The sequence below is a fragment of the Onychostoma macrolepis genome, chromosome 09, assembly GCF_012432095.1.
Source record: "Onychostoma macrolepis isolate SWU-2019 chromosome 09, ASM1243209v1, whole genome shotgun sequence".
NCBI classification, from domain to species: Eukaryota; Metazoa; Chordata; class Actinopteri; order Cypriniformes; family Cyprinidae; genus Onychostoma; species Onychostoma macrolepis.
Genome location: NC_081163.1, coordinates 7,980,104 through 8,000,075, shown reverse-complemented (window position 1 = coordinate 8,000,075; position 19,972 = coordinate 7,980,104). Strand labels below are relative to the sequence as shown.

The following is a 19,972-nucleotide window of genomic DNA, read 5'->3' as shown; positions in this document are numbered from 1 at the left end:
TTATCAGAGAACCGGGGTTACATAAGTAACCTAACGTTCTCTTTCTAACATTCGTTTGGTATCTCACTATGGGATATAGACCACTCTCTTATTGTTGATATGCTGACAAAGCAGACTGAAGAAAGAGTAGGTTATTATCTGAATCATAACCCCCAACAGAGGTAAAACAGAATGAAAATAGGAATTCGCCCCTTAATAAACTGCATTATACCCCCTGACTACTCACTCCCAGGACTGAGTGGGCCAGAGAGGGTTCTGTCACATCTAGCCTATAGAAACGAGCATATGTGTGCGGAGAAGACCAGCTGGCTACTGCGCAAATTTCTTATGCGTTCCCTCCGTTGAGCCTGATCGAGGCGACACTATGGAGCGTTCAGCAATGCAAACATGTAATGATTCTGATCGCGCCATACTGGCCGGGAGGAATGTGTCCCCCTCTCCCTGAAGGTAGGGCTGGACAATAATTCGATATCAATATGTATCGCGATATATATTTTTTCAATAACGGTGATATGATTTTTAAACACATTTGCGATATTTCGATATACATTACTAATGTGTAATACATTGATTTATTTGTGGCGTTTGACTTCGTTGAATAAACATGAGCACTGCAAGTTTCAAAATCAAAACGCGGCGCGGGTGATTTATATGAATGTATCTCTGAAGGGAACAGACTGTCTTCAGAATAGTTTTGATGGCATTTTCATTTTATCTGATAAAGTAGTGTTCACAAGCAGAGCTGCTTAGATTACAGCCATCACTGGGGAAACCGCTAGCTCTTCCGCTCTCAAAGCGCCTCCTACTGGCAGAGAATCAGATTGCATTTTCAATAATAATCCGGTCTCCAGCAACATGTTTTTGTTTTTGTTTGTGTGTGTGGGGGGATGATAGAAATTAACACTTTTATTTAGCAAGGATGCTTTAAATTGATCAGAAGTTATGATAAAGAAATTTATAATGTTGCAAAAGATTTCTATTTCAGATAGATGCTGTTCTTCTGAACTTTCTATTCATCAAAGAAACCTGAAAAAAATTCTACTCCGCTGTTTTTGACATAATAATAAATGTTTTTTGAGCAGCAAATCAGAATATTAGAATGATTTCTGAAGGATCATGTGACTGGAGTAATGATGCTAAAAATTCAGCTTTGAAATCACAGGAATAACTTGCATTTTAAAATATTTTCAAATAGAAAAGAGTTATTTTAAATGGTAAAAATATTTCAAAATGTTACTGTTTTTGCTGTATTTTTCATCAAATAAATGCAGCCTTGGTGAGTAGAAGAGAATTCTTTAAAAAACAAAAATCTTACAGTTCAAAAACTTTTGACTGGTAGTGTATGTTAGCCTATAGTTTGAAGTTAAAGATATTAATATTAATAAGGTGAGTCTGAGATGTTTACTTGACAGTGATTTCACATTTCTTGTTTGTATGAAGGCTAAATACAAATAAAAGGTGAACATCAATTTATTTGTGCTGTTTTTTCCCCCCGAAAATATTATATAGTTTAATAGGAGGAGTTCATAGACTTGGCAAATTCATTTTTCATAAGTTTGTAAGTACAGACACCTGTTGTGGGCATTCTTGGCAGTTTTTATGAGGCTTTTTTTTTAGTGTTCATATCGATATCGGAATTATAGCGTATCGACCGAAATGAACAAATATATCATGATATAAATTTTGGCCATATCGTCCAGCCCTACCTGAAGGTCTGAAGTTCGGTCAGCTCGGGAAATAAGGCCGAGCTGCCGGCTTTCTGGGGAGACAGACCTCGAATGCCTCTCCCTCCTTTTTTCGCAGGTCACATTGCTGACGCATCGCTGTTACCGTCGCGCCGAACATGGCCTTTGGATCAATAGGGGCATCTGACAAACCCAGCCATAGCGATCTCTCTCCCACAACCGCTAAGCCCATACTCCGACTGCAGCTTTGAACTGCTCCGCGGGACGTGCGCAGGTTTAAATCTGCAATGACACATATCTCCTCCCAGAGCGCTGGGTTGGGAGATCCAGAGTCCAGCTGACGCCCCATCTCCTCTAATAACTCCACTTGCCAGGCAGTAAGGAGGGACGTCATGTTCAAAGCACGAACGGCCAGTGCAGATGATTTATAGATCTTTTGAAAAACAGAGGCGGCGAAGCGCTCTGTTTTCTCTGGCCGCGAGGCTCCGGTTGAAGAGAGCGCTGCCCTGCGACCTGGGTGCAAGTGACTAGCCACAGATGATTCGACGGGGAGGATCTGCCATCCCCAAATCCTCCATACCCTGAACATCCAGCCTCGAGAAGCCCTTGACAGGCACATGGTGGGAAAAAGGCTTGTCCCAAAACCTCTTCATTTCAGCCACACAAGCCGGGACAGCTGGAATAAACTGCCTCACTGGAGGGAGACGTGACGGAAGTCTATTTCCATCATACATATCTTTCAGCCCCCTGACCTGCCGGTTGGGATGGCCAGTCGATCTACAGTCTAGCCGCGGCCCTGCGACAGACCTCGAGTAGATCCGTGTCCGTCTGTACAGGTGAGGGTGAACTCGCATTCTGTGCACTCAGCGGACGTAGGGCTGGGCGGTATATCAAGTAGTATGAAATATTGATATATTCTTTATAAGCGATACGGTATGAAGCAATACTGTTAATATCGATATACAATTGATACGAGCGCATCTGAAAATATTCTTGGAGGACACAGACTGAACTGCTGCGGAGAAAGTGAATAATACAATTTGTTCTAAACATGTGACAAGCTTTATATGAAGGCCTTTAAAAAAAAAACTCGTAAGATATAGCCTAATAGCCTATAGTTTATAGTTTCAGTTTAAAGCGGCTCGCGCTCGGCCCGTCAGATGCTCTGACAGAAAGACAGTTTTAACCGAGAACTTCGAGCAGTGAGGACAGCCCTCGGGGTTGGACAGAGATGCCCGAGCGTGTTTGGCACCTAAACAGGAGATGCAGAGGCCGTGTGAATCCTTCGCAGAAATCCACAGTACGCAAGCACACGGATGGGGAGGATGACCTTTTCCTCCGGGGCTCTCCGGTTCTTTCACAGTGGCCATGGGGCTTGCACTCTCTTCGTACGGTAAGCCCACCACAATGTGACAACTATTACAGAGCTGTGCTGCTATAGAGAGCTGTCTTTTTCTTTCTTTTTGGTGTGTGGTGAGCGCTCCCAAAACTTGGAAAATAAGTAGAAAACTTAGAGTAGAAAACTTAGAGCAGAAAACTTGCCGTGACGTGTTAGTTAAGGACATATTGTCAACACTGACTGTTTTTGCTCCATTTGCTGCAAAATAGTTCCAAACAAAGATCACAGCAGAACAGTCGCGAGCATGTCTGAGCAACACACAGCGGTGTTTCGTTAATGAATGATTCGCGTTTTTGAATTTTGAATCATTTGAGTCAATGATTCAGTGGTCCATTCATAAGGACAGGCACTTGCTTCATTCTTAAATGAATCAGCCATCTGAACGAATCGTTTGAAGGCATGCTTCAATGACTCATTAATTAAGAGCTGTCACCTACTGGCGGTTTACTTACATAGTAGCTTATCTTTTTATATTTTTTCCAAAATTTCATATTTGTATATTAAAAAATATATATATTTTAAAACAGCGAGCTCACAACATTATTTATGCTGTTATAATTTTAAAGTGTAAATGCATTCATGCTATATTTCAGCTACATTGAACTGTCTGTGTAAATGCATCTGAATGCCGCTCCAGATCAGTTTTGTAGATACTGATTTCATATGATTGGTAACAGCCCTATATTATCTTATTATATTAAGTGAAATTATTAGTAAAATGTAAGAATTTGATATGCAAGATGATGCATGCATTAAATACGGTTAGGGAAAAATTTCCTTTAAATAGGTCAAAAATGACCTAGAAATCAATTTAAATAAATTTTTGTATGCAGTATTAAGTCATATAAAACATAATTTCCCAACAACTAAATTGTGGCCAGTGAAAATACTGAGTGGCTAGTAAATTTGGAAAACCACTAGCAAAAAAGTTAATGTCAAGCCCTGCATACAATAAATAACAAATGTCTAGATAGACAGATAGATATACACATTCACACAGACTTATATATACCTTCTCCCATTCCTCTTGTCCTTCTTCTTTGTACTCAACAAAGTATCCTGTGATCTTAGATCCACCATCAATAAGTGGAGGAATCCATTCAAGATCAACAGTTGACTTGGTACAATCTGTTACTTTTGGTGTTGGAGGTCCCGGAGGTGCTGTTAAGAAATAATACAAACGTTAAATAGACACATGAATAAAAAAAAGTAAAGCAACTCTGAAGTATATTGGTTGAAAAGTGAGGGGGAAAATATAAAACCAAACAAGCAAAGCATAACATACCTATGGGATCTCTACTTGCAACAGGATCAGAAGGCAAACTTGGTGGGCCACTACCAGCTGCATTAATTGCAAGAACGCGGAACTGGTAGACAGCACCCTCCAAGAGGCCTGTCACAATATGGGAAACTCCTAGAGTCCTGATTCTGATAGGTTCACGATTCACTCTTGTCCAGCGCTTGCCTGTAGTTTCCTTACGCTCTAGCCAGTAGCCAGTTACTGGAGAGCCACCATCATATTCTGGCTCATCCCAGTTAACGGTCATTGATTCAACTGAAACATCTGTGACTGTTGGCTTCTCACATTGGCCAGGCACAGCTGTTAGGGGAAGAGTAGAGCAAAATAAGTATTAGATTGAATAGCAACAACACATTACTTTTTGCAGAAACCCCTACTTGAATAGAATATTTAACATGCTTAACACAATTTTAGCACATTAACTGAATTTGTGATCATTATTGTTTCATTCTGCTTTCTAAAGACTGGAAATCAGAAGTCCTTAACGAATAATGTATCTTTATTATGTTATTCTTAAGATTTTTTCTAGTAGTAGGGTGACCCCTCACAAAGGGACCATCATATTTGGTAAGTCATGGGCATCAAAGTCGTGGCCTAATGGATAGAGAGTCGGACTCGTAACCCAAAGGTCGCGGGTTCGAGTCTCGGTACCGGGGAGTGAATGTACAGCGCTCTCTCCACCCTCAATACCACGACTGAGATGTCCCTTAGCAAGGCACCAAACCCCGAACTGCTCCCTGTGCGCCACAGCAAAAATGTCTGCCCACTGCTCCGGGTGTGTGTTCACGGTGTGTGTGTTCACTGCTGTGTGTGTGCACTTAGGATGGGTTAAATTCAGAGCACTAATTCCAAGTATGGGTTACCATACTTGGCCACATGACACGTCACTTAAAAAAAAAAAGAAACTTTTATCAAAAAGTTTGAAAACCCCTGGATTTAGAAATTCTCTGTGAATGAAACTTACTGAAAAGGTTTCGTGCTTTCTCAGGTTCACTGTACAAAGGTGGTCCAACTCCATATTTGTTCTGAGCCATAACACGGAACTCATACTCATGACCCTCTGTTAGCCTTTGTACAGTGTATTGGCATTCTTTCGGATCATTAGAGACATGGACCCATGTTTTTCTGTTTTCTTCACGCTTTTCAACGACATAGTTTGTAATCTTGGAACCGCCATCATCTAATGGTGGATTCCAGGAGAGGCCAATCCTTTCAGCGAAAATCTCCCCAATCTTAATTGGTCCAACAGGTACACCAGGACGTCCTAAGGACACAAGAACAGGATATTATTTATTGCTCACCTTTCTAATGGATGAATCATTTAAAATTAGATGAAAATGAAATCATGAAATTCAAGGACTTACCCAAAATGCTAAGCTTGATGCTCTTGGTGGCTGTTCCCAAACTGTTGGTGGCTGTGAGAGTGTATATGGCGCTGTCATCTCTCTTTGACTGCTGAATTAACAGGGTACATTTCTCATCAGAAACAAGTTTATTGACATGTTTGTCATACTGTACAGGTGATTTGTCATCAGGCTTGTCCTGTGGAGCCTTGTGCCAGACAAGAGATGGAAATGGACAGCCTTGAATCCTGGCAACAATGTTGACATCATATCCTTCTGCACCTTCCAAAGCCTCTCTGAGATCAATACTTGGAGCACCTAAAAAGATTTTGAAAAAAACATTAGCAAGTAACTAACATATTTCAAGAAACTTAATACAAAAAAATGACAAGATCTTGTACTTACATGTCTGGTCCTTAATGACAACTGGTCCGGCAGTAACAGAGGGTCTGCTCGCGCCAGCTTCATTCACAGCTTTAATACGGAACTCATACTCGCCACCTTCCTTAAGGTCTTCAACAATAAAGGTAGTCTCTTCAACATCTCTTTTGTTACACTGTTTCCAAGTCTCTTTCTGTGGACCACTGGTATCCCAGCTCAGCCTCTCAATGATATAATGCTTTACTGGTGCTCCACCATCATTCTTGGGAGGCTCCCATGACAGGGCCACTGTATTCTTGGTAACAAGGTTAATTTTCACCTTGGTAGGAGGATCAGGAGGATCTTTACATTAAAAAGAAAATAGAAAAGATTGTTAATTTAAAAAAAAACTACTTAGAGGCATGTGTGATGCTTTTCAAAATACTAGGGTTACCAACTTACAGACAGGATCCCTTGCCCTAACAGGTTCTGTGGTCTCGGTAAATGGTCCAAAGCCAAGGCGATTCTCAGCACGAACACGGAACAAGTAGTCCTGTCCCTCGAGGAGGTTGGGCACAACAAAGGCCATGCTGGCACAAGCAGCATTGACAACTGTCCAAGCCTTTCCATTTACAGCCTTCTTTTCAATAAAATAACTCTTGATTCTCTCACCACCATCATTATCTGGCAGTTTCCAAATAAGTCTCATTGTGGTTCTGGTGACATCGGTAACTTTGAGGTCTTTGGGTGCTCCAGGAACATCTGAAAAAACATTATCAATTCACCTCATAGCACAACTTTCATTTGGATTAAGTGTTCACTTCATATACATATGTTTTATATATATATATATATATATATATATATATATATATATATATATATATATATATATATACATATACATACATATATACATATATATATATATATATATATATACACACACAAATATGAATAGGTAGGAAACTCACCAAGCACATTTACTCTGACGTTGACATGCTTCTGTCCTGATTTGTTTTTTGCTGTAATTGTGTACCTGCCAGAATGGCTTCTCAAACTCACAGGAATTGTAACAACTGACGTAGTGTCAGTAGATTCAACCTAATCCCAAAAATAATTAATAAATAACAGTCTTACAAAGATTCAGAAGAAAATAATAATTATACATGTTTAAAATTAGAGAAAGATGTTACCTGTGAATCCACTGGTAAGACATGGAGACGATCCTTCTTTTCTGTCTTCGCTTTGCCATCAAACTCCCATGTAACTTTAGGAACAGGACGTCCTGTGATGGTAGCTGGAATCTTAAATGGAGTTCCAGCACGGATACACAGCAGTTCATGAGCACTGATATCCATGAAGATCTTTGGTGCAGCTGTGAAATTAAGAGAATGCATAAGATCGTGCAAAAATAATCATGTGACTCTAGCGGATGCTAATTTGTACTTCAGTAAAAAATAAAATAAAAAAAACTTTACTTTGAATGTCCTCTATGCGAACTTCAGTGGTTCTGGGGCTTGGCTCAGACTCGCCAATTTCATTGACAGCAATAATTCTGAATCTGTATTTCTTAAGTTCTTGAAGGTTTGGAATGGTGAACACAGTAGAAGGATGCAGATTTTCAGCATCATTGATCCTGGCCCACTCAGAAGTGCCTTCATCCTGGATCTCAATGATGTAACCTTTGATGGGGCGGCCACCATCTTTAGCTGGTGGGGTCCATGCAAGGGTGACACTACGCTTGGTTTTGTCAGCAATCTCAGGAGCTGCTGGCATGCTAGGTGGAGCTGTACACACACAAAAACAAACATGAAATATGTTAAAAACAGCATGCATAAAAATCTATTCAAAATAGAAATGCACTTAATTTATGATCTTACTCAAAGGATCGTCAGCAATGGCAGACTCAGAGATGGCACTAGGTGGTCCAATACCAGCAGAATTACAAGCCATTGCACGGAATTCATACTCCGTTCCCTCAATGAGACGGGTAACCTGGTATTCCCAGCCTTTCGTGCCACGTTTTGACACCAGGATCTTATTCACGCGAGACCAATAGGAAGTGCCCTTTTCACGCTTCTCAAGCCAGTAGCCAGTAATCATAGAACCGCCACAGTCCCTAGGTGGTTCCCATGTCAGTAACATATGGGTCTTAGAACGCTCAGCAATAGTGACCTTCTCAGGTGGGCCAGGCAGAGCAGAAGGATCCTTAATCTGAACCTCCTCTGTTTCACAGGCCTCACTTATTCCATACTTATTCTGAGCTTTAACTCTGAATTTATAGTTGCCACCAGTTTGCAGGTTCCATACCTGCAAAAAAAAAAAAATGTAATCTTTATCTTGTCCTTAAACAACATGATAGCATAATTTTTTTCTATTTGTCTTGAATAAATTTTCCCTATTTTTCTGTATAAACAATATTCTTTTTGATACATTTTGAATGACTACCTATACAACTGCTTTAAAATAATTGTTTTGCTTACCCCATAATGCTTCTCGATAATGGAGTTAGTAACCTGCACCCACTCAGCCTTTTCAGGATCTTCACCATTAAGGTCTTTCATCTCAACAATATAGTTGGTAAGTTCACTGCCACCAAGATCCAATGGGGCATCCCAAGTAAGTTTGCAAGACTCAGCTTTGATATTTGAAACAGCAATGTTTCTTGGTGGTGTTGGGCGATCTATGAAAAAAAGAGATCATTAGGTATATGCAAAATATACAAACACTATGGACACTTAAGCCATGATGTCATTGAATCACATAACAAAATATCAAATCAAGTGGAATGTGTTTTATTAAAAAGGCAGTATAATGTATAACAGTTCACAAAAATATGTTTGGTTTGTTATGTTGAACATAAGAGATATAAAGTTCAAATAAGGCAAAAGTATTGGGCAATTTGTGGTTGTCAAACATTAATGGAGAATTTCCATGATGAACTACAACTGCAACTACTAGGACAAGTGTGGGAACTTGGAGAGAACTGACCCCATTCATCCACTAAAATCACCTCAACATGAGCAGCAAAATGTCAAGGTTTATGTTTATGTCAAGGTTTAACTGAGGTGTTCAAAAAATGTCCAATATTTGTACAGTACAGGATAACTTACCCAGCACTTCCACCGTGATGGAATGACTGAGAGTTCCCAAACGATTTGAGGCAGTAACTGTATATGTGCCTTTGTCCAATCTAGTAACACCAGGGATGGAGAGTTTTGTATGTGATGTCACCCTGTCAATCTCTTTGGTTTCTATCAGGAGTTTCTCAGTTGGCTTGGCAATAACAACATCATCCTTTAGCCATTCAATTTTTGGCATTGGCAGGCCTGTGACTTCAGCGGGCATCTCAATAGGTTCATTTTTCCTAACTTGGATCAAATCACCCTTGAAGTGCTTCAACATATGCAGACTCGGAGCCACTATAATCATCAAAAGACAGATGGAATTTTTGTCATCAAAAGAAAAGTAAAATGTGTGTGCTATGATGTTAAACTAGAATAGGACAAACCTTCATCATCCTGAATGACAACAGTCATGGTAATTGAAGGCTCACTTTCACCAAATGCATTGACAGCCTTTGCACGAAACTCGTACATATGCAACTCATCAAGGTTTTCAACTGTCAAAATTTGAGCAGTGACCAACTCTGGGTTGACACGCTGGAAGGCTGGTTGATCTTGTCGCTTCTTCTCAATGATGTAGCCAAGGATGGGACTACCACCATCATTACGGGGTGGCCTCCATTCAATAGTAACAGAGGACTTGGTCCTCTCTGTATAGTGGAACTTTTCAGGAGAAGTTGGTGGACCTGACATTTAATAAACATATGATAATAAATACATAGAAACAGTCGTAATCTTGAGTGCTATTGTAGGAGAAAAGCATTGTTTGTGTAAAGTTTACCTTGAGGATCCACAGCACGGATAGGTCCAAGATCGACTGGAGGTCCACATCCATACTTGTTCACAGCCACAACACGGAAAATGTATTCCTGTCCCTCAATAATACCCACAATCTCACATTTGGATGAAGCGGTCTCAATAGGTTGTCTCCATGTGTGCATCTTTGGCTCCCTCCTTTCAATGATAAACCCTGTCACATCACTACCACCATCATCATCAGGATCTGACCAATTCAACATCATTAGCTTTCTGGTAACCACAACAGGTTTCAGATCGAGAACTGGTCCAGGAACATCTGAAAAGAGATTTTAAATGTGGGAAAATGTATGTTATAATGAACATGAGTGTACACATTTTTAATCCAAAAGACAATTTCAAAATTCTTACCCATAACTTCAACCCTGGTCCATGCAGACTTAATACCACTTGGATTTGCTGCTTGGATTTGGTATTTGCCATGATCACTTCTCTTTGTGGTTTTGATGACAACGGTGCTGTCCTGTCCAGCTTCTTCCACCTCCATATGATCTTTTTCTAATGCACCATCATCCTTTGTCCACTTCAAACATGGAAAAGGTCTACCTGTAACATGTGCTGGAATTCTCAGCATCTCTCCAGCTCTAACGACAACACCATTTTTCACTGAGATATCAAGCTCAATGACTGGAACCTCTGTTTTGACAAAGAAACAAAGCCACACATTTAGCATAAAATTATAGTTATTATATTATATTTGAATAACACTTTAATCAATTAACAAATAAAAAATATCATAATAATTAGCATCAGTTATATGTATATACCTGCAGGGTTTCTCACAATTACTGCATCTGTAAATCCAGGTTGTCCTTCACCAGCACAATTTACTGCCACAACACGGACCATATACTTAGCTCCTTCTCTAACACCATACACTGTAAATGTGTGGCTCTTCTGTGGTCTCTCTGTGGCTCGTGACCAGTCCTTGGTACCAGCAACAACTTTGTCAACATGATAACCAAAGATGTCTGCGCCACCATTGTCTGCAGGAGGATCCCACTCAACATCAATTGAATAGTCGGAGGTGTCTACAATTCTTGGAATTGGTGGACCTGGGGGCCCTGAAAAAAAAAACATATAGTAAATTTTACATTTTAAATTGATATTAATTTGATAATACATTTATTTCTTATATGTTGATGGTTTATATAGTCAATTCAAATACTACAAACTTACTGATTGGTGCCTGTGCTGTTTTTGGTTCTGACGGAGGACTGAACTTTCCAGGTCCTGCTACATTTTCCGCACAGACTCTGAAAATATATGTCAGACCCTCCAAAAGGCCCTCTACATTTATTTCCAAATCAGGAACCATGGTGCGATTGACTCTCGCCCAGTGTGTGCTATTAACTTCTCGTTTCTCTACCCAGTATCCCTCAATGGGGCTGCCATGGTCATTGGGTTCTGTCCAGGTAACAAGCATACTGCTGGCTGTGGAATCCGTAATTTCAGGTTTCTCTGGCGCATCTGGAGGATCTGAATTGACAAGGCAAATTGAACTGTTAAATTAACTGTGAAACACAATGCAAATAATGTTCTCAAACAGACAACGGAAAATAAAAATACCGAATGGATTCTTTGCAATTATGGGTTTGGAGATGTATGGGGTTCCAGGGCCATACTTATTCTCTGCAGTGACACGGAAGAGGTACTCCTTGCCCTCAATAAGTTTTGGTACTAGAAATTTACAGCCTCTAAGGATTGATGTTACAGTGACCCATCCAAGATCCGCTTTGGAGTTATCTTTTCGTTCCAATATGTAGTTAAGGATTTCACTACCACCATCATCCAGAGGAGGATCCCACTTACAGAGGATTGAGTTCTTCCTCACATCTTCAAATTTGAAATTGACTGGAGGTCCAGGAGTATCTGAAAAAGGAAGGTGTAAAAATTGACATTCCATTATTTTTTATTATTATTATTACTCAAGGTGGGAAAGGTTTTACATGTTTTCTGTAAAGTGTTGATGTCACACTGAAGAGTTTTATACTTACCAAGGACATTAACTTCACAGGAGGCAGAGGCAACACCGTGCTCATTTTCAACTTTTATGGTGAAAACACCATGATCACCTCTGATAGTATCTTTTACAATAATGAAGGATTCACCCTTCCTCTTGGATTCAATGGTAAGACGTTCATTTAAGGTTGGGTGGTATGCTTCTTCGGGTTCCTCAGGTTCCTCCACCTCTTCTTTTTCTTTCTCCTTTTCCTCCTTCTTTTCCTTGTCCTCCTCCTTCTTTGCCTCTTTGTCTTCCTCCTTCTTTTCTGCAACTGCCTCTTTCTTTTCTGCATCTGCCTCTTTCTTTTCTGCATCAGCCTCCTTTTCTTTTTCTTTCTCCTTCTTCTTCTTCTTAATGGGCCTTTCTGGTCTCTTCTTCAGTGGCTCTGGCCAAATGGTTGAATTGTCCCTCATCCATGTAATTTGGGGGTAAGGGAATCCAGAGATATTGGCATCCAAACGGATCTCCTCACCTCGTTTCACAGCCAAGCCTGATTGTAGACTACCGCTAAGGAATACCTTTGGACGATCTGGAAGTGGAATAACAAAAAAAAAATGCTTACATATACAGTACCAATAGCTTGCTTCAGAGGCACTTCACATCTGATAAAAATTTATGATTTGACAAAATAACAAAAGACTATGTTCATACCAATTGCATCTGTGGCTTTGATCAAAGGTGTGCTGCGTGAAGGATCACTGACACCAGCTGCATTTTCAGCACGTACACGGAACTGATATTGTTTTCCTTGCGTCAACCCCTTAACAGTATAGGACAGCACTGGCACAAGGAAGTCATTGCATCTCTGAAAGTTCTCTTCCCCTTTCATCATCTTCTCAAGAATGTAACCCATAATTTTGCTTCCACCATCATACATGGGAGGCTTCCAAGTAAGGGTCACACTCTCAGAAGTTGGGTTGTGTGTTTCCATATCGACTGGTGGGTCAGGACGTTCTGTATTTGAAGGACAAAGGTTGTTAAAAATATTATACAGAATGAGAGTTACAACCAAATGCTTCCAATAAATGTCATTACTTACGCTTCTGATCTTCAGCAATTACAGGGTTGCGAAGCTCAATGAATTCACCACCACCAATCTTGTTGACAGCTCTGACACGGAAGTAATACTCTCCATTTTGAATGAGATCCTTAACCGGCCAGCTAACTTTGTTTTCTCCAGACATAACATTGACGTAGGTTCTCCTGCCTGCTTCTCTGCGTTGTAGCACATAATGGAGAATAGGGCTACCACCATCATAGTCTGGAGGGTCCCAGGACACCTTGCAGGTGCTCTTGGTAATCTCACTAGCAACAATTTCTTTGCATGGCCCAGGAAGACCTAGCATTTGTAAAAAACACAGTGAAACCAAAGCAAAGGCATCAGTTTAAAATGTAAAGGTGCATTTTCATTATTATGTTTGCATCAGTCGTTAAAAGCTGAAATATCCCAATAAAGCAGTCGATAACGGAAAAAACATACCTATAACTTTAACATTGATTGTTCCACTAGTTGCACCATTCCTGTTCTCCAAGGTAACTTTGTACTGGCCAGCATCAGCATGTAAGCAGCTTGGAATTTCCAGATGGCAGGATGTGTATTCAGTTCTGAAGAAAGTTCTGTCATCAGCCTTCAGTTCATTTCCATCTTTGTGCCACGTAATCTTAGGCGATGGCACAGCCCTAAATGGAATTGGGAGGTGCATCTTTTCACCTTCTACAACAACAAGGTCCTTGGTCTGAAAGTCAAGGGTTGGACTGCCTGCAATGATGCGAGTCATAGGGCAATAAGTTAACCTTAAATTAAAATGGCAATAAATAATCAATTAAAATTTTACAAAAACAACAAAAATAGCTTACAGTCAGAATCTTTGGCATATACATTCTCAGAAATGTCAGAGGGCTCACTGTCACCAACAGAATTGACAGCACGGACTCTGAAGGTATACTGCTTCTCAGGAACAATGCCCTCTTCCTCTCCAGCCCTGTATTTTAGCTCTTTGACAGGACGAGAGTTGACTCTCATCCATTTCTCAGTTCCAGCCTCACAGAGCTCAATATGGTAGCCAATAATGGGACTTCCTCCATTCTTTTCTGGTGCCTTCCAAGCAATACAAATATGATCTCTAGCTGCCTCAGTGACATGCAGTTCCTGAGGTGGTGATGGTGGGCCTGTCAAGATAAGGAATGGTTCCATTATGTTTCATTATCATCTTAAATCCCTAAATCAGATATTTAACACTTCTGTCATTATTTTTTTCTTAATGTTGGAGGTCCTACAGGCACCATTATTATTTATTAAGCGTAATTATTAAATTATTTTCTATTTATCTTAATATGTTCCTTGGACCTAATCAAAACCAATTGGGCAAAAATTATTGAAGATGTAACTTTCTGTTGAATCAATCACTTGTGCAGTAATATTCCATTTTATGTTTGAATATATTTGAAGCATGTTTTTTTTAAATGCTTTCAATGCTGTTCTCATAAGATTAAGAAAAGTAATAAAGCATAATCCCAATGAAATCTTCAATGTTACATTATGTTTGTTCAAAATATTAAAATGATATTGAGTGTCCTAGACCTCAAACAAAATATGAAAGTTTAAAATAGTAGATAAAATCTGTATATCATCATATCTAAGTCAAATAAATAAATAGTATGTGATATTTTTGCTAGCATACCTGTTGGGTCCTCAATGACCACAATATCCGTGGGTTCACTTGGGTGACCAACTCCAGCCTCGTTCTCAGCAGAGACTTGGAACTGCACTTCAGTGCCCTCAATAACATCAGTAACTCTATAATGGCAATCAGGACCTGAAGTCTTTCCTGATTTCACCCAACGGGTTCCAAGTTTCTCCTTCTTCTCAATGACATATCTAGGAAAGAGATATTATCCAATTAATGATACATTGGATAACCTTATAAAAAAACAAATATAAAAATTAGATGCAGAACTTAAATTAACAATACATAAATAAATATTAAAAACGTTGAAAAGTTTGTCATATAAAAATTACTAAAACTAAAATTAATTAACAGCATATAAAAATTAAAAAAAAATTTTTCATTGAAAAAGTGACAGAAAATGAAAAATATGACAGAAGACATGACAGGAAGTAGAGAAAATTAACAAACAACAACAACAACAAACGAATATACCAAAACCTAAGACAAATATATGAATAAACATGGAATGTGTAGTGCATACGTATTCCAGTTTTTCAATATATGAGAGAGAAATATTTATACATTTAAAAGAAAAAACAGTAATAATAATAAAATATATATACTTATATACTACTACTACTACTATAGTGTACTATATACTATATACTACTACTACTACTAATAATAATAATAATAATAATATACAGTTGTAACATATGTATAGACACATTTCTTGTAACACTGATTGCTTGTAATTGAATATTTTGGGTCGTTTCAGTTACTAAATAATAAAATTACTAAAACAAAATTAAACTATATACAAAAACAATATGTATAATTTTATATATATCTTATAAACAAAAGCTAAATAAAAATATGAATAAATACTGTAATAGCATAATATATTAAATAACACTGCCTGGCTCCACATTTCACCAACTGCTACAAAGGCCATATGTAAGTACTTCAAGACAGGTCTTCCACCATCATTCTTAGGAGCTTCCCATTTCAGGTCAACATGAGTCTTGGAAACATCAGTGATGGTCAGATTATATGGAGGTCCAGGGGTACCTGTGAAGAAGGGAAGCGGATAAGAGACAAATTTAATACTAAATATCAAACAGTCAAAAGGAAGAAACAAGCAATAAGAAAGACTAAGTACGCACTGAAAGTATCCTTGGCGAGAACAGAGTCTGCAAGTTCACAAAATTCACTGGGTCCAACAGCATTCTCTGCAGCAACACGGAAAACATAGAGAGACCCCTCATTCAGTGGGGTGACAGTGTAATTCAGCTCTTTCACAGTAGTGTCCACAGCCTGCCATCCCTTGCGTCTGACATCTCTCTTCTCAATAATGTAGTTTGTGATTGGAGAGCCACCATCTCTCTCAGGTGCTGTCCATTTCAAATCAGCGCTTTTCCTGCTATTAGAAAGTACTTCAAGCCATCTTGGGGGTGATGGAGGATCTAAAGGAGGAGGATCATCATTAGGAAATGCCGTGTTGAGAATTATGCACTTCAACATTTAAATGTTAAAACAACAGTTAACTCTAAAATTTTAATTCTGTCATCATTTACTCGCTCTTCCAAACCTGTATGAATTTTCATATGACCACAAAAGAATAAAATCAAAAACGTCAAGAATATCCTGGCCACAAAATAACAATAACAAGGAAAAAACAAATGTAATTTATTTAGTGCTGTCAAACGATTAATCGCATCCAAAATAAAAGTGTTTGTTTACATAATATATGTATGTGTACTGTGTAATTTATTATGTATATATATAAATACACACACATACAGTAAATATTTAGAAAATATTTACAGGTATATATTTATATTCGTATATTTTATATTATATATAAATATGTAACATATAAACATAACATATTTTTCATAAATATATACATGCACGTGTTTGTATTTATATATACATAATAAATATACACAGTACACATACATATATTATGTAAATAAAAACATTTATTTTTGATGCAATTAATCGTGTTTAATCGTTTGACAGCACTAAATTTATTATTTACTGAAAACCAAGTAAACTTTTAGCCTCTTCACACAAAACTGCTGCATGAATTCAGAAGACATGCATGAATATATTGTATGGACTACTTCCAGGATACATTTATGATGCTTTTATGTCCTTTTTCAGCTTGAAAGCTCCCTATTAATTGCAATTAGTTGGAAAATGCAACCAACTACATTATTCAGAAATTCTTCTTTTGTGTTCTACAGAAGAAAGAAAGTCTTATAGGTTTGAAACAACATAAGGATAAATAAATGATGACAGAGTTCTATTTTTTTTAAATAATGTGACTTACTGAGTCTCTCCTTGCAGAGCACTGGATCACTTGGTTCACTAGGTTCACTCTCGCCTGCCGCATTGACAGCTCTGACACGGAATGAGTACTCTTGCTTCTCCATCAATCCTCTCAGGAAGTACTCAAGAGAGGGAATACCATCAGCCACACGAACCCACTCGTCAGTACCGCTCTTGAGGAGCTCAATGATGTAAGACTCAATCTTTGCACCACCGTCATGTTCCGGTTTTGTCCATTGCAGGAAGGCAGATGTTTTGGCCACATCTTTAACAGTGGGCTTACCAGGAGCCCATGGGGGATCTGAAACAAAAATTCACATCTGGTTCATACAGTATGCTATCGCCAAATAAAATATAAATTTAGCTATTTTGTAGATGAAATGGGCAAATCAGGATTTTTTTTTATCAAACTAATCCTACCGATTGGATCTTTAACCAAAATCTGGTCTGTCTCTTTGCTTGGTTTGCCAGGTCCAGCAAGATTCTCTGCCAAAACACGGAACTTATACTTCTTTCTTGTGGGCAGTCCTTTTACCCTGTAAGCAAATGTGTATTTTCGACATGTTTAAAAAAACAAAAACAAAGAAAGTTTATGATACAACAATGGCATACTAGAGCTAATTCACATACCTAAAGTTTGTGTCCCTGACAGGCAGTTTGTTGCATCTGATCCATTTGTCGTGATCAGGCTCATATCTCTCAACCCAGTATCCAGTAATAGGACTGCCACCATCTTCATCAGGCTCATACCAAGACAGAGTTACTGCATCCTTTGCAATATCAGATGCCTCCAATTTGTATGGAGGACCAGGAGTATCTAGGATATTGTGAACATATACATATTATGATTTATAATGCAGGCCAAATGTTAGGCAAAAACATGTTTGGATTGTTGAAACAGCATTAAATAACGTACCAAAGGGGTATCTGGCAGTTATTGGAGCATGTTCTGCTGGGGCACCAACTCCAAACTGATTTTCAGCATAGACCCTAAAGACATATTCCTTGAAAGCCACAAGTTTGGTGGCCCTGTAGGTGGTCTGCTTCACAGTGGAGGACAACTTGTACCAGATTTCACTGTCTACAGCCCTCCTCTCAATTATATAGTTTGTCACCTTTGAGCCACCATCATCTCTTGGAGGATTCCAGGCCAACAAGCAGGACTCATTGGTGATTTCAGAGATATCGAAGGCAGCTGGAGGACCAGGTTTATCTATATGGAGTCAGCAAAGATCGAAAATTAGTATAATCTGAATTCTCATTGCATTAGAAAAAATGTCTAAATGCCTAAATCTCAATCCTAAATGTCAAAATCTGTCTTATTTTCAATAAACAAGTGAACAAATATACACAATATTTAATATATATGTATATATAAAATGTATATAAAAATAAACAAATACAGAGGTTTTAAACTAAATTCAAGAAATAAGCAATTTAAGATATATTGTAATATCTTGTAAATCAAAATATATTCTCTGAAAACAAGCATTACTATCTTAAACAGTATTGGTTTGTTTGTTTGGATATTTTTACTGTAAAATAAGACTAAAAACACAATGTTTTGCAGGGTGTATCAATTAAAAAAAAAAAAGACTGTCACACAACCTAGAATGTTAACATCAACTGTAGCCGTTGCACGGCCACTGCTGTTGACTGCCTCAATGATGTATGTAGCGGTGTCATCCCTCTTGGTCTTAGCAATGGACACAGTTGAGTGGCCAGGCTTAGTATCAATTGTGATTCTATCGTCTGGCTTCAGGACTAGGTCAGCCTTGGTCCATTTGACTTTAGGCTCTGGTTTGCCTGTGATGTCAGCAGGAAGTTCAATCTTTGTGCCAGCCTTAGCAGTGAGGCCAGCCAGCAGTTTTGCATCCAGCTGAATCTCTGGAGGCTCTGTGAAAATGGTAAGTAAAACAAATAAACATTAAACTTGAATTAAACTAAATGTCTCTGAATGTAAAATTATAATCTAATATAGTACCTTTGGGATCAACAGCCAAAATCTCATCTGTCGCTTTGCAAGGCTTACCGGCACCCAGTTTATTCAAAGCCCTCACACGATAAGCATACCACTGTCCTTCAATAAGACCAGTCACCTCAAACCTGTTTGTAGAGTTAATTTAGTTTCACTTTTGCATGTATGCAACTCCATTCAGTTTGCAGAGTAATTCATTTGAAAATGATCACTTACTTAAGATCAGGAACTGGGTCTCCACATGGCTCCCACTTGTCAGTGCCACGTTGACATTTGTCAACTATATAACCTTTAATGGCAGTTCCACCATCCCACTTGGGAGGCTCCCATGACAAGAAGATTTTGCTAGCAGACTTGTCTCTCCATTTAAGGTTTTCTGGTGGGTCTGGTATAGCTGTAAACACACACGCATATATGAAATTAAGGGGTATTTCATACTTTTGATATTGTGAATATTTAACACTAACTAATCTATCATTAGTATTGACACACTTGCAGGTGAAGACACATTGACTGGTTCATCAATGTAGGCGGGCTCTCCAGGGCCACATTTGTTGCAGGCAATAACTCTGAACAAGTACTCCTTGCCCTCAACAACATCTGTGACTGTGTATTCCTGGTCTTGCAAACCTGCCATTACCTAAAATCACATAAACACAAGGAAAGAGATCACTGAAGGTTCACAGTATCGTTTTAAGGAAATGAATGGTCAAAGATAATAGTAATGTTTATACCTTCACCCAGGTCTTCCTGGAAACCTCACGCTTCTCAACCTGATAGCCAGTAATCGGACTGCCTCCATCATGATCGGGTACCTCCCACATCAAGTGAACATGCTTTCTGGTCACTTCTGCAACCTTTAAGTCTTTGGGTGCACTTGGAGATGCTTAAATGGAGAGTAAAATAAATTATAACACTTAAATTTTTACTTTCTGAACTGTAAAATGATGTA

At 38.7% G+C, this 19,972-nt stretch overlaps 1 protein-coding gene across 27 annotated transcripts in view; it reads right to left on the bottom strand.

Annotated features, from left to right (window-relative positions):
- Positions 1-19,972, bottom strand: part of ttn.2 (titin, tandem duplicate 2) — a 163,328-nt gene that overhangs the window by 60,511 nt on the left and 82,845 nt on the right. For all 27 annotated transcript variants that reach the window (XM_058786692.1, XM_058786704.1, XM_058786696.1 and 24 more), the window contains 35 exons: positions 19,755-19,906; positions 19,513-19,660; positions 19,237-19,414; positions 19,027-19,148; positions 18,651-18,938; positions 17,959-18,255; positions 17,673-17,859; positions 17,463-17,578; positions 17,044-17,343; positions 15,872-16,171; positions 15,671-15,776; positions 14,718-14,914; positions 13,894-14,205; positions 13,517-13,795; positions 13,076-13,375; positions 12,688-12,990; positions 12,029-12,565; positions 11,601-11,903; positions 11,211-11,510; positions 10,799-11,095; positions 10,383-10,667; positions 9,997-10,290; positions 9,602-9,901; positions 9,204-9,512; positions 8,574-8,773; positions 7,971-8,400; positions 7,569-7,877; positions 7,284-7,465; positions 7,062-7,191; positions 6,550-6,849; positions 6,133-6,450; positions 5,749-6,045; positions 5,349-5,648; positions 4,370-4,684; positions 4,097-4,245 (listed from right to left, as the gene is read on the bottom strand). In XM_058786692.1, the coding sequence (XP_058642675.1) occupies positions 4,097-4,245; positions 4,370-4,684; positions 5,349-5,648; positions 5,749-6,045; positions 6,133-6,450; positions 6,550-6,849; positions 7,062-7,191; positions 7,284-7,465; positions 7,569-7,877; positions 7,971-8,400; positions 8,574-8,773; positions 9,204-9,512; positions 9,602-9,901; positions 9,997-10,290; positions 10,383-10,667; positions 10,799-11,095; positions 11,211-11,510; positions 11,601-11,903; positions 12,029-12,565; positions 12,688-12,990; positions 13,076-13,375; positions 13,517-13,795; positions 13,894-14,205; positions 14,718-14,914; positions 15,671-15,776; positions 15,872-16,171; positions 17,044-17,343; positions 17,463-17,578; positions 17,673-17,859; positions 17,959-18,255; positions 18,651-18,938; positions 19,027-19,148; positions 19,237-19,414; positions 19,513-19,660; positions 19,755-19,906 (9,140 nt within the window). The remainder of the gene's footprint in view (positions 1-4,096; positions 4,246-4,369; positions 4,685-5,348; positions 5,649-5,748; positions 6,046-6,132; positions 6,451-6,549; positions 6,850-7,061; positions 7,192-7,283; positions 7,466-7,568; positions 7,878-7,970; positions 8,401-8,573; positions 8,774-9,203; positions 9,513-9,601; positions 9,902-9,996; positions 10,291-10,382; positions 10,668-10,798; positions 11,096-11,210; positions 11,511-11,600; positions 11,904-12,028; positions 12,566-12,687; positions 12,991-13,075; positions 13,376-13,516; positions 13,796-13,893; positions 14,206-14,717; positions 14,915-15,670; positions 15,777-15,871; positions 16,172-17,043; positions 17,344-17,462; positions 17,579-17,672; positions 17,860-17,958; positions 18,256-18,650; positions 18,939-19,026; positions 19,149-19,236; positions 19,415-19,512; positions 19,661-19,754; positions 19,907-19,972) is intronic.